The following is a 15510-nucleotide window of genomic DNA, read 5'->3' on the forward strand; positions in this document are numbered from 1 at the left end:
ATAGCGCTGGGGACATTTGACAATTCGGATCTAGATAACTTCATGCCCTGACCGTCATCCTTGTCGAACGCGTGTTAATTGTTATTTCCTTCTCGCTCAGTGTCAGCAGTCGCAGTGTTTTCCAAACTTTTCACGTCGTAAGCTTGGTAATTAATGTGTAACTGTGAATTAGTTTTTTAAACGTTTGTCTTGTATAGATAAATAAAGTTTAATTTAATACATTAGATTTGTTTTATTTTACTATGTTTCTACATGAATAACTTAAAATTAATGCCGTTAAAATAATTTTCACCGTTGGTTAAAATTCTCCCACATTTCAAAGTTTGAGAACCTGTAAACAGCATGATGACGTAGGCGCGTGTCAGTTAGGTCATACGCGAATCTCGGAATGGAGTACCAGGCGGAGTATATTATTATACCATGGAAATGTTAACGTTCTTAATTGGTTAAATTAAAAATAAATGGAATAACAGCTATCAGCCGACCGCGATATGTTGAACGTTAACAAATGTTATTCAATTTCGTCTATGTACAGTCACCATCTGATATATCGGAGCGGCCAAGCAGCTCACAAATACCTGAACACGCCTCTATTGTCAGGGCGTTAGAGTGCGTGTTCAGATATTTTTGAGCACCTCGGCCGCTCCGATATATCTGATGGCGACTGTATGTAACCTGTCCCAAAAATGTCATTCAATTGTTTCAAAATGTACCGCATATTAATTTCCATTCATTCGTTTCAAAAATTGATTTTCATTCGGGAAAATGTTCATTCAAACCAACTGCCTCCTTGATCGGTTGTCAACCGTTCCACATATCGCCTTGACGTGCGTTATCATTCCACCGCTCCGAGCGTGAAATGTTGTAAGTTACATTTTGCATCAAACCAAGTGTTTATACGCGTCGTCGGTGTCGACATTGTACAAATTAGACTAATTTTGTGGAGCTTACATCCATATTTCAACGGTAACGTAACAGTAGGTTTTTGATGTGTTTCAGTACCTACACAGTGAGCATCAATGTTATAGTACAAGCTATGCCAAGAGGAGGCAGGTATCCGCCGTTGTTGGACAAATAAAGACAATGGCATTATGATGTTGCGGTGCAATGAAAACAAAGCGTCATCAGTGCCCCCACAGTGCATCCTCGGGAGCTGTGTAAACCTATCTCTTCACCAGAAACAACACCAGACCGTCTAGCATGAGTTAAGTTCTCGCGCGTGGGTCCATAAATGAAGTCGCGCAAAATGTATGGAGTCGCGCGTGAAAACGCAGCTCATGCTAGCAGGTCTGGTGTTGTTTCTGGTTTACACAGCTCCCAAGGATGCACTGTGTGGCCAATGATGACGCCTTGTTTTCATTTGGATGAAGAACTAAAGACGATAGCCTACTAACTTAAAGCATAGCTAAAAGTGTTATTATTTGAGTGGTTTTTGACGACCACATCGTAATGGCATACAGTCGTCGTAAAATTAAACTACACCGCTTAAGTCTTTTCGTCGAAGCATCGATGTCGCTAGATAGACACGACGACTGGCTTTCTATGTCACTAAACAGGCGAGAGTCGATTACCGACAACTAGTTTCGCCACGTGATTATATTGACAGTAATTGAGACGAGTAGATAAGGCGGGGCTGTAACCGCGAATATGTCTATCGCTTGCATTAATGATGATGAGATGGGGAAAATTCGCATTCCCCTGGTAGTATACACCATGGACTTCTGGCGATACAGTAGTCCGTGAGGGATTGTCTTGGCTATTATGTAGTTGAGCAAAGTTAAAGTCCAAATTTCTTTAATAAGAGCCGTCTCCATAAGAGTCAGAGGCACGAGACGACATATTAGGTAACTTAAAAAAACAACGGGTTGCACTCCGGGAGTGCCGACAGAAGTGAAAACTCAATGACTAGTCCAAAATGTCTGCAGCACTATGTATAATTGACCCATCCTCCTTTCTATTGAAAAACTTTAGTTCCAAAATTGCTGGCCAGTGAGCTTAAATTTGTAGCGTTAATTGTTTAAAATTCGAATAGAAATTGTAAAGTTACCTTGCAGTCCTCGTATCTAAATATATTTGGTCATGATATTTTGAGTTTTATTCACCAGTACTAGAGTTCACTTCTATTAGCGATTTCATCAAGATGTAGCTTTATTGAATTATATTTGAGTGATATAAAGTTAGAATGTAACTGTGAGATCCTCGTATTTCAGCCCGTACAAGATTAGAACATTGAGCTTTATTGCTTAATATAAAACTCCAGTTTTATATAATTGACCTGATTATGATACGTTATGACTAAAGTTCTTTGGTGAATAACATTGTCCGTGACACATGACGTCAGCGTTACGTTACGCGTTACGCTGTATCGAGTTTATCATTTTTTCCCCACCTCAAAAAGTGCTCAGCGCCGCTAAAGAAGTTTTCACTTCAAAAAACAAAGTGTGGAACTGAGGCGTTCCTGGTTAATATAATTTTTGGATGTCGTAAGAGTGGCGCATCCGCTATCCCGCAACACTTGTTATATGGAAGACTAGCGACCCGCCCCGGCTTCGCACGGGTTACATAAAACCTTAACAAATTATAGACCTCAACCTCCCTCAAGAATTACTATATTGATAGGTGAAACCCGCATCAAATATTCAAGTCATCTAAAATATGGGGGGGGGGGTCTGAAAAATATCACTAAAGATAACCATGAAGGTGGCAGGGGGTCAAAAACTACCGTAAAAATATACCGTGATTTATGGTGAAGCTCTAAATCAAATGATTTAAATGGGAATCCAGCTCTCATATCTTCCACGAGTTTAAACTTCGTAAGTAGGGATCGTTACTTGCATTAATTTAATTCGAGATATCTTCCTAAAGTAACGATGTTTCTTTGATGTTCTGAAGTTAGGAATGTTAATGGAATAACTCCTTACTTAACTGGTTTAAATTCAAAAACATAAAATAATTTATTATGCTATTAATTAGTATGCTAAAATGGTCCGTTTAACAAGTACAAATGTTAGCTATAAATCTGAATCGATGTAGGACGAAATGGTTACACATTTAGTGATGTAACCAAATACCGTCACATAATGGCATAGTATCGATATCATTAGCTGATCTTCAATCATAGCACTCTGCACTCCTATTTCCGATTAGGTAAATTAAATAGTATCCTATGAAGGTCCATTACAAAACATATAAACGTTGATTAAAGTTTAGGTGTAAATCCAAAGGTTTGTCCCATACAATTTTTTTTTAATGGAAGCTGTGGGATCATCAGTGTAAGTATTGATCGTCTATCACAGGTGTTTTACCGTATCTTTGACAATTTGACGGTACGTAAAGCGATTTCTTGACAGAAGATAGGTTGTTTAAAATATTAATGTTACAACACATCTTTAAAAACATAAGTTTACATAAAGATCCTCAATTGGGAGAGAAGCCTCGAACGGGCCCCCGATATTATAGAGGACCGAATGTAGTTGAAATTATGTAGTTCAATCAAACAAACCATTTAAGGTGCGCACCCGGTCAGTGTAAGAACTCGTTTTACGCATTGCGAGCTCAGATTAATTAGGAGTGTATTTTCATAATGGCTTATGCTTACCATAAATGCACTCTACATTGAATCTAAAGTTATCTTATGGAAGGTATAATGTCAAAGAACTGACTTGAAAGAAATAAAACTTTAGAAAAGTAAAGTTAAATGTTAATTGCTTGTCCCCTAACCGACTTTTCGCGGACGTATATATCTCGCAATGCCTATTTATACGTCCTGCACTGTTTTATGTGACCCACATAACTATATGCGTGCGAATGTTACTATAGGGTTAAAGTAGGTACATTACTAGTGGCCAGGAAGCAGAGGATTGTCGCAATTGTCCAACGAGTGTGTAATAGAAATAACAGTCACGCAATTCTTGTTCCGGCTGTAGAGGTATGGAGCGGCGTCTAATACATTCGCGGTGTCCATTTTGTTGCTTGAGACACCGTTGACAAAATAACCGTATTTTTTAAACAATGATAATAGTGGTAGTGATGTGTGATGGTGATGAGGGATTTTAAATACTCAACTTGGTTACTTGAGCTTCATCATCAGATGACATGACATCAAGATGCACATTAACATATTAAATGGTACGCCAACTTCACTCTTAAAACATTCAAAAGTTTAATATATGGCAGGATATCTTAATGTAACAAAACTCACCGTTTCGTGATATAACCCTCCTCAGCATATGTCCGAACCGGCGCGCGCCCATGCACCGCCGCTGCTCCCGAACCACTTCATCCAAACAGTCACTGTCACTATCCTCACTATCCTCCGACATCGACTCACGACTGCATTTCCCATCACTGTAACTTAAAGCCGGCTCACTGGCACCCAAACTCTTCGTCCCCCAATCATCGTCGAACAAATCGTCTAAATTTGTTTCTAACAAACCTTTGGCACTACATATCACTTTGCTTTCAGCTGTATGAGTAGCGATCGCGTCTACACTTATAGAAAACTGTCTCACGCTTTTTGCGTCCGTCTCGTTCGCTATGTTCTCTATGGTTTTTGTCCGTTGTTTGACTCGGAATGAATGTGATAATTTCGGCTCCACGGATTTCTCTAGGGTAAGATCGTGCGCCATTTTTTGCGGTTGGCCGCGGAATATGTTGGACAACACAAGCATTTTCACTGTTTTCAGCGTGTTCACACTTTTAAGATATTCCATCACTGCATTCCTTCACTGTGGGTAACACATGAGTTAGGTGGTTTTGTGTTTGCAAATAGAGTGCGACATAGATTACTTGAATACAAGAGATGTGCCGTCTAACGTACCTCAGTATACCGAATAAAAATTGCGCCTGTAGTATTTAGTCAGTAGCATTAGGCGACCGCATTACGAAAATGTGGTTAATGACATATTCAGGCTGCCTTTCCACTAAGGCGGAGATAAGAGGAGACGTGTGGGAACCGGCCTATAGTATTGGTTGTAATCCACATCTTCTCCGCTCCGCTGGATTACAAACAATGCTATTGATTGATTCTCAGCTTCTCATGTCCACCTCAATGAAACGACAGCCTTAAACCTTTTCTAAGAACGAATCAATAATCAGACATAATTGTAAGAGTTTATTTTATATTATTTATAATTCAGAAAAAATATGCATGAATTTAAAATGTGTTGCAAACATATTCTCTACATATATCAAATAAACCATATATTATCTCTTGTGTTCAGATATCCGTGGCGTGCGATATTGCATTTTGAGCCTGCCTGTTGCGGGTATGCGGGTGCATTCTTTATAGGATCAAGGCTGTTCACTTTTACCGAGTGCATCGCCTCAAACCAGTATAAATGTGAATTCCGTATACACATAAACATAGCCCGGTTTTTCGGGGGCAAAAATGTTGTTGGGGACAGGGTCTCGCCGCGGCGAAATGGTGAACACAGTAGAACTTTAACAACTTATATTTGGCTAAGACACACAAAGTACACAAAATAGAGAACTCAAAATGACAGTTATGTGCGTACGTGCGCTCGCGCGGATAGCATGGACCGACTGACTTGTCATACGGCGCACATACAAAACTAGAATAGCGGCTCGCGGCCGCCGTTAAAACTACCCTTAAGTTTAGATTTCTAAATCTACCTAATTATATATTAAAACAACATTTAGCAATGAAAATTAACAAAATATGAGCACGTCGCTAACATTTCCCCACCCTGAGTGCTGACTCAGCACTCAATACCTACTGGAATACGAGCGACGCGCGAAGCAGAACGTTTCAAGGTTCCAGACTTAGTTTTTACCTCGACCACCCTTATGCGACCATCTCTGCCAGGGTAGACTTGCTGGATAACGCCTTTCATCCATACGTTCCTCTGCGCAGCGGGATCTACAATGAGAACAAAATCACCTACCTGTAGTGGCTTTTGCTCTTGGGTCCATTTGGTTCTCGGTATGAGGTCTGGCAAAATCTCTTTGACCCACCGTGTCCAGTACATGTCGGCGAGCCTTTGAGACTTACGCCACTGCTTTCGAGAAAAGAGATCGGAGTCATCGAAGCTCCCTACGACAGGTAAGTTTGACGCTTGCCCCATAATCAGAAAATGATTAGGTGTAAGCGTCTCAGCGCTGCCAGGCTCCACAGACACATGGGTTAGCGGACGCCCATTCACCATGTTCTCCACCTCGGTCATCAATGTGGAAAGTACCTCGTCTCTAGGGGCGCGCTCCTTCAGGATTACCTTTAACGACGTCTTCACACTCCTGATCAGACGTTCCCACGCCCCACCCCAGTGTGGGCTGGCGGGGGGAATAAAAGTCCATTGTACTCCGTAATTAACACCTTTATTTTTCAGGTCCTCTTCATCCAGTTCCTGCAGTGATCTTTTTAACTCCGTGTCAGCGCCGCGTAAGTTTGTCCCATTGTCACTGAATAGGCACTTAGGCCACCCACGTCTCGCCGCCATACGCCGAAGAGCCATGATCAGCGAGTCCGAGGTAAGTGAATGAACAAGTTCCAGGTGTATCGCCCGCAGCGTAAGACAAGTGAATAGTACGCCGTATCTCAGTTCGTGGCGCCTCCCGACTGTCACCTCCATCGGCCCGAACAGGTCAAGGCCACAGTACGTGAAGGGACGCTGGTGATGCGCAAGGCGTGCCTCCGGTAAGTTTCCCATTCTAGGTACCTCCGGTTTTGCCTTCTTAATGCGACAAAACATACAACCGGCTACTACAGATTTCACTGTAGGACGTAGTTTAAATAACCAGTATTTTTGTTTCAGGTCATTCACGACTCCCTCGTGGTTTCCATGCGCGGCCTTCTCGTGATAACTTCTGACCAGCAGTCTAGACACCGCATGCTTACCGTCGAGTATAATAGGCCTCTTTGTTTCCAGCGCAACATCTGCTGCGGCATCTATACGGCCACTGCATCGGAGAAGTCCATTTTCATCTAAAAACGGCGATAAATGACGGAGTTTGCTGCTGCGGTCCAAAATGTTGCCATTCCTTATGGCGGCTATGTCGTCACCGAATGACTCCTGCTGCGCTTGTTTTAGCAGCAGTTGCTCGGCTCGCGCCATCAGCGCGCAGTCAATGTCCGCAGAACGATGTTTGCACCTCTCAATAAATTTTAAAACAGCTGCCGTCGCCCTCTGCAAGCGCAGCCATGAAGAGAATCGCGTGACGTCCGGCACAGGTAAGTCATCCCTTGCACTATAAACTATATTAATATACTCTAAAGTAAGTTCATTTATTTCAGGGCTCACCGTATCACTCGGCCATTGCGATTCGTCGGCGTGAAGAAACTCCGGACCATAAAGCCACTCGTTCTTAAATATGGAGTCATCGTAAACCTCTCTTATAGCTACATCAGCGATGTTTAACTTCGTAGGTATATAACGCCATTCATTGACGCGCGATAACTCGTCTATTTCGCCCAACCGGTTTGCAATGAATATATTGTAGCTGCGAGTATCATTCCGGAGCCAATGCAAAACACACGCCGAGTCGCACCAGAAGTACCGTTGCGCTGTAGTTACCTTATGTTCGCGCAGCACGCTGTCGGCCAATCTCGCTGCCAGTAATGCGCCTTGAAGTTCACATCTGTTTATGGTCAACGGCTTAACAGGTGTGACCTTGCATTTACTGGCAACAAAGGCTACATATATCTGCCCATTTGTTTCCCATCTCCAATATGCTACAGCACACATAGCCTTTGAAGATGAATCCGAAAACAAATGCAGTTTTGCAAGTTATTATAATTATTTATAATACTTACACTTGCAGCGATCGCGCTCGTAGTCGATTTCGGCCCGGAGTGCGGCGTAGCGGGAGGCGTAGCAGCCGTAGCGCTCGTCGTAGCACCGGTATTGTTCGCAGCGGGTGAGCCTCGCTCCGTCTCGCTCGCACATATGGATGCTTTCTGATACCATCTAGGTATGCGCATGCGACCTTTTAATTGTAATAAATCGAGCCACTTTACCCACCTAGTGTAGATATCGTCGGGAATTTCATCATCCCAGCCAGTGGCCGATCGCCACGTATCCTGGAGCATGATTTTACCCTGTATAGTAAAAGGCGCCAAAAATCCAAATACATCAAAAATTGACATGACTACTTTTAACATAATCCTTTTAGTAGGCCTTTGGTGGCCTAAAACAATCTGCTCAGGGATACGTTTAAGCGATACGTCGAACCCTAACTCGTCCGTGGCCGGGAACCAGATGAGTCCGAGCGTCCGCTCGCCCTCGAACTGCTGATCCATTTTAAACTTTACAGCAGCAGTACCGAGGGTTTCATTTGGCACGCTGTCGAGCACAGATGTACTATTGCTCGTCCAATTGCGGATCTCGAACCCACCTTCTGCGTGTATCTTTGATATTGTACTTACCATTTTTATTGCTGTCTCCTCGTCTGGCAAACTCTGAATGTAGTCGTCTGCGTAGTGAGAGTTGCAGATCGCGTCAACTGCAGCCGGCTCGGTGTGCTCGTGGCGCAGCGCATTTTTATTTTTAATGAACTGCGCGACAAACGGCGAGCATTTTGCACCGAATATTAGGGATGTCATTACGTACGTTTTGACGGGTTCCGCAGGGTTGTCCCGCCAAAGAAATCTCAGGGCGTCTTGATCTTGTGGGTGGATCTGGATGCGTAGAAACATATCTTTTATGTCTCCGGATACTGCGATACGATTTTCCCTAAAGCGCAGCATGATTCCCCATAGTGACGTCAGTAGATCCGGACCCTTGAGCAGATAGTCGTTTAAACACGAACCCGCGGAACTATCTGCGGCGTCAAAGACCAGCCTTAACTTTTTTTTATTAGGGTTGTCCACGCCAAAGTGAGCCAAATGAAATGTCTTTGGCGTGCGCTGAGTGTCCATTAGTTCCCTGGCAAAATTATTAGAAAATAAATGTTGTACTCGCTCTGCATACCTGTTCGCATATTCAGAGTCCCTGGCCATCTTGCGCTCGACTCCTTTTAGCCTTTTTAATGCATGCGGCAGAGTGTCAGGCATCGAGCAGTCTGGATCCTTCCATGGTAAGCCCACGCGCCACCTTCCATTAATAAGTTGAGCGGTACGCTCAAGGTGCTCGACAGCCCTAACGTCGTCCTTATTCTGGCGAGGCTTACCTGCCACTCCTACGGAGTCCAGCTCGAACGCGCGTCGTACCTCTTCATGCAAGTCCTGCAGCGCGCGCTGTTCCGTCATCGGCGGCGCGCCCACCAGCAGCGTGCAGTGAACCGGCCCAGCGCTCGCCCCGCGCGTCGCTCCCGACACACGAATTTTACCATGAATACACCACCCTAAAGGAGAAAGTGTTGCGTACGGCGGCTCATATAATTTACCTGACAATATTTTCAATGGCATAATTAAATGATAATTATCCTGACCAATTAATATTTCTGGCTTAGTAACAACATTTTTAAGTTCGCTCTGTATTGCATTTAAATATTGATATTTACTACAATCAACGAGAGATAAGTCTTGCTCAGGTAAACATAACTCATTAACACTTCGTGCTCTAATAGAATGAACCTTATTGTCCTTATCATAAAGCTCCAACTTCACCACTGTGCTATCACATGTTACGTCACTTTGTTTCCACGGACCGCACACGTGCATAGATTCGCGAAGCCCGGTAAGTCCGGCGCGCTGGGCTAATTGAGCACTTATTACCGTCACTGAAGAACAATCGTCAAGCATTGCACTACTTTCGATAACATTGCCGTTTTTTGCACGAATACGTACGGGAACAGTTTTAAGTAGAACTCTGTTGCTACTCGCGGTGACACAGTTCACTACTTCCGGTGTAGGCGCATCAGCTGATCGCGGCGCAGGTTCATGGACCTCGCCGGCGCTCGCCTCCTGACGATTTTTGTTATCGAAGTGCAGAAGTCTGTGATGCATCCCGCCGCAGTCGTCCTTATCGCACACCGGCGCAGGGCATATTTCTCTCTCATGTCGTGAATCTAAGCATTTAAAGCATATTCCATTGCGTTTAACAAACTGCCACCGCACCTTACGTAATGCCCGCTTAAATGGCTTACATTCGGACAGATTATGATTTGGCTGAGCGCGGCAAAAATGACACTTATCAGTCTGATCGGTTTTCTTGCCACTTTGTCGTTCGGCTTGTAAGAAAATAGCTTGCGGTCGAACGTTATCGTGTTGTTTTGACTTCTGTTGCTCGGATCGATGACCTTGCAGGTGCATATTAGCAGTAGTAGCTATCTTCACAGCTTCCGTATTTAGAAAATCGGACATAATGCCTAAGCGTGATTTAGTTCCGGCTTTGATTAACGGGTAACTAAAATCTGACCACTTAGACACGAGCACTGTGGGAAGTTTAGATATAAGTAGTGGAACAATACTTAGTCCCTGGACGTATTCTTCGCGTCCCACCACTTTCACGGCTTCGACGAAGTTTTGTACCTTTATCGAAAAGTTAATAATATCTTTTTGGTACTCTGAAGACATAGGCGGCAGCTTTCTAATATCCTGCACGAGTCTGCTAATTATGTATTCCGGATCACCGTGACGTAGCTCTAGCGTAGCCATTATGCGTTCAGGTGAAGCAGCACTCATGAGCAGAGCTGATGCGGTTTCCTTGGCAGCTCCGCGCAGACACTTTCGCAGCCTCCAGAGGTTTTCTTTTGGACTAAAGTTGCACACGTCTGTCGACTCTTCGTACGCCTTCTTAAAATGCAGCCACTCGAGTGGATCTCCAGAATATTCAGGTAAATCCCGCGGCGTACAAATACGGCTCAGTAAGTTGGCGTTAGGTTTGTTGTGGACGGAGGCAACCGTCAGGTTCTTCACGGCAGCGGCCAGTAACTGGATTGTCCCATCAGAGGAGCCGGCGACGGGTGCCGCCGACTGGTGCAGGTCGCCCGTATCTGGACCATCGAGGAGGGCGGGCTGCGACTTCTCCAGCTCTTTTTCGCTGTGTTCCATCCACTGTTCCACATCAGGACGTGTACCATACTCGCTAGCTTGTGGACTGTAAATATTATTATTACCATCTTCTAAATCGGCTAGGTCGGCCTCTAGCTCTTTATCTATAAGTTGCATCCTAATTTCAGCCTTTTTTCTTTCAGCCTCCAATTGTAACCTCTTTCTTTGTGCCAGCACAGAAGACGACACTGACCGTTTTGATTCGGATTTGTATGAGACGGGTAATGGCGGCGGCGCGGATAACGGTTTCGACGCACTGCATAATGGCGGCTGTACTTTGACCGGCGCGGCAAATAACTTAGGTTCCGATTTCACACTATTTATTTTAGGCGTTCGAAACTGGCTGGGTCCTGGCTGTTGTTCAGGCTGTTCTTGGATGTTCTTGGATGCGCTATCCTCCATCTGTAGCTGCTCGCGTTCTTTTCGTGCGGTACGACGAGTTTTCACCATAACGGTACGCGGCGGCGTGTGGAACATGCGTAGATTCGGCTCGAAGACCACTTGTTGGGGACAGGGTCTCGCCGCGGCGAAATGGTGAACACAGTAGAACTTTAACAACTTATATTTGGCTAAGACACACAAAGTACACAAAATAGAGAACTCAAAATGACAGTTATGTGCGTACGTGCGCTCGCGCGGATAGCATGGACCGACTGACTTGTCATACGGCGCACATACAAAACTAGAATAGCGGCTCGCGGCCGCCGTTAAAACTACCCTTAAGTTTAGATTTCTAAATCTACCTAATTATATATTAAAACAACATTTAGCAATGAAAATTAACAAAATATGAGCACGTCGCTAACACCTAGCATTGGTAAATTTGAAGGTGTGTTATCTTGTAACAAAAAATGAATCTCCTTCTTGTACCAAACATTATAAATAAAAAACGTTCACTCGTTCATTGCCTACTTCATTTATTCTTATTGCAAAAATACATATTCGATATGTGATATTGACTCTAGTAATTCTGATAAATCTTAACACTGAATAATAATTCATTTCTTATTATCATAACGTGATTATAATTTTATAAATTTACATAAGTCATAATTTTATTGACAACGACGTATAGTAAATTTGAATTGTCCACGCACTATTTAAACTTCAAACTAAATTGCCCCCAACAAACCGGGGTACCTATGATCAGCATGACAAAGAACTCAAGGGTCAAACTGATACTGGTTTGCCTAAGGTGATAGGGTAAAGGCAACAACAGACTGAGCATTATTCAAGCGTATAGAATATTCTGGTGACCGCGTATTCTTTGCGACTTCGGACGCGACAGCTCTGAATAAATAAAATGGCGGTGAAACAATTCGCCTTTTTGTACAGTTCAATTTACATTTGTAATTTTAATATTAAATCAGTTGACGGGATTGCTTCGCCCATAAATCATAGCTGATGGCATTTCATTTTCAAATTGAATAACAAAACAGAGGTTGCTGAATTACGAATCTGATTAGTTATAAAATCTTTGTAAATGTTTAAAAGAGATAAATATACATATAAAATCGTTGAATGACTGGTTATGTTGGGTATTAAAGAATTATTTTGAATTTATTTATGTAAACATTGTATACAAACCGTCATATTGAAACTGCCACTAAATGATGATTTCAGTATGGCGGTTTGTTTACATAGTTAGCAAGTTCCATAGAATGACACTTTAGTATATTTATTCCAGAAAATTAGAAAACCTTACAAACATAAATCCAAATATTTTAATCAAACCAAACACGCCGAAAAGCTACATGAAAACACGCGATTAATTCTTTCCGTCTGTACGGACTGATATGAGAACGTTAAATCTTCAGAACTCTAAGGTGAACATAACGAGATTACATAAGGATCTAAATGAGATCGTTTCGCCGTGACTGAGGCCGGAGGATATAACCTACACAACCTCTTATTTCACTAAAGAAAGTTACAGAACCACAAACCTTACCCTTAGGTGATAAGGTTTGAAATAAAAAAGCCAGTGATGTCGAAGAGGAGGTGTTAGAAGTAGAATGTAGGATTGAAGTTTCCCAATTCTGGTTTAACAAGACTGAGCTTGTTAGAAGAGCGATAGCGTTGGTATAACTGCCTTAAATCGATGTGAATTTGTGAAGGGAATCCTGGCGAGTTTAATTTTCCCGCTACAGTGAAAAGAATGAAGGATTGTGAGGTTGCGATGTTATTTAGGTAAAAATTAAATTAAGATCGTGATGGAATTATTGAAATTCCCTATCAGCTTAACTAATACATACAGTCAGCTGCAGCGATATATGAAAAGAGAAAATAGTTATTTGTATGAGCCAATTTCTACTATAGGTAACTGATTACCTATTTTATATGTAAAATGTACTATACTAAAAGAAATACTTGCAAAACAGTAACAAAATATCTTGTTACTACTTACACAAAAGTTAAGTCTAAAAGTGTTAAATTTTGTAACAACAATATCGATTTTTGGACATGGATCAAATTTTATTTCCTTATTACTTAAAGTTCTGCTCTCTGCCTGTTGTCTGCCCCTACATTCATCAATTGTTTTTCCTTAAGCTGTATCTTTTACTGATGTGTGCGGGGTGTGCCAATAGAGAGTATTCTTTCTTTTCTTTTTCTTTTTCTGTTATGTTTTTAATAACTCAATGAGTTTGGATAAATATTTTTCAGTGTAAACATCCCAAACTATATAGTCCTGCCTAATGCCCACTGAAGACTAGTTTGGCCCAATATCAGTGACTTTTTGCCAGCTCCTAAGTGACAATGGCAACCCTGGCAAGATGTGATTCGGCGCCATCCGTCTCTGTCAAACTTCTCGGCCGATGCTAATCGACTGAATCTCGTTGCCTTAGATACGTCGTTTGAGGTTATACCGTGACGTCGTAGCTGTCAGTCCTGTTTAATGCCGTAAAGTGTGTTCATCCTTACGTGTCTTATCATGTATACAAACACATATTAAAATGTTAAATCCTTAGAAAATCTAGACATCGTAATCGGCGCGATTCGGGAAATGAATAGATTCACTAGATATGAAATAATAAAGATATGTGACGTTCCACAGCAAAAGGTACCTTATGGCGGCCGCAATAATATTGGAGCGGCGTTAATAATAGCGTAAGCGCCAACCTCATAAGGTACCTTTTGCCGTGGAACGTCACATATCTTTACTATTTCGTATCTAGTGAATCTCTAATTCATTTCCCGAATCGCGCCGAAGCCAGATGTTTCTGAGGTGATCCGTTCGTTACTGCAATTATTGATGAAAATGTTATTAGAAATTATATTCTTCAGTGGTTATATGGACATATCAGATGATTGCAATGACTCGCTATCATTATATCCAATTGCAATCAATCATTTGACTTTAACTATAATGATTAATGGCTAAATACTGAGCTGGACGTACCTAAGCACGACATATCGGCTGTAATTCAGTTCTAATGAAAAAGGGCACAACTCTCGCGCAGAGCAGGCGAAAAAGGGAACATGTTCCATGAAACTTGTAGGAAACTTGTACCCTTTTTGATCTGCTTTACGCGAGACTTGTGGCATTTTTTACTAGAGCTACAGAATTTAGCGCTGGAAAATTCTGCCATAAATCTATTAGCGACGTATACGTAATTCGGCTAATCATTTCATTGTTCGTATGGCCATGGGCAGTGATTCATATTAACCAGTATCGATAACTAAACGTGGTACGAACGGTTTGACAAAACTACAAACAAAAATTATCGGGGACTGTTTTTAGGGTTCCGTACAAAACTTTGTTCACGGAACACTTCTGGGATCACTTCGGTGTTGCAAATCAGTTAAATGCGTTTTTCTAAGGACCACTTGCACCGTTGCACTAACCCGGGGCTAACCGGTTAAACCTGGAGTTACCATGGTTACCAGTACAATTTGAAAATAGGTTAACGGTTTAACAGCTTAACCCCGAGTTAGTGGGATGGTGCAAGTGGGCCTAAGAGACCGTTTGACGTACATACCTAAAATTTGGAACAGTTATTTTTAAATGGCTGAATGCCAATTGGAATGTATATTGATTGATACCAAAGAGCGATGTACGAAACTTCCTAATAAGTTGACTTGCCGAGTTCAAAGTGTGATGCTTGAGTCTTTTGGAACGAACGTAATATGTAATGCCACATTTACAGCGATGAATCGCTAGGCGACTGAAGAGGCGAATAGCGAACGCGAATATGTGGATGCAGGAAAAACGGACCTGGGGTCAAAAACGTTTGGGGAAACGGCGTCTTTTCTGGTGGACATTACAAAAGGTAGATTAGGATACAATTCTCTAAGACTTTTATCATACAAATTTATAGAAGTAGAAGGTGTTAACATGTCGAAAAGGACCTTTTTCTTTTCGAAAATTAGGCTGCATTTCCACCAGTGATGCGCGAGGGATGTGTTTGTTAAGAATCGATAGCATCACTTCATTTAAAAAACTCATCCCTCGCTATGCAACCTCGCACATCTCTGGTGGAAAGGCAGCCTTAAGGTCTGTTTATTTTATGATCTCCACAAGAAAGTCGCATAATCTTAACTAATAACTACTAAAACAGTTT

General features: G+C 42.3%; 1 protein-coding gene across 1 annotated transcript; it reads right to left on the reverse strand.

Annotated features, from left to right (window-relative positions):
• Positions 1 to 6222: 6222 nt before the first annotated feature.
• LOC134797469 (uncharacterized) lies at positions 6223 to 11500 on the reverse strand. The gene has a single exon (XM_063769703.1). The coding sequence runs from the start codon at positions 11426 to 11428 to the stop codon at positions 7691 to 7693; it is 3738 nt and encodes a 1245-aa protein (XP_063625773.1). The 5' UTR covers positions 11429 to 11500; the 3' UTR covers positions 6223 to 7690.
• Positions 11501 to 15510: the final 4010 nt, after the last annotated feature.

Source organism: Cydia splendana, chromosome 15 (assembly GCF_910591565.1).
Source record: "Cydia splendana chromosome 15, ilCydSple1.2, whole genome shotgun sequence".
Classification (NCBI taxonomy): domain Eukaryota; kingdom Metazoa; phylum Arthropoda; class Insecta; order Lepidoptera; family Tortricidae; genus Cydia; species Cydia splendana.

What these genes read in the sequence shown, in the direction of transcription:
- LOC134797469 (XM_063769703.1), bottom strand. Translation starts at nt 11,428, where the DNA reads ATGTTCCACACGCCGCCGCGTACCGTTATGGTGAAAACTCGTCGTACC.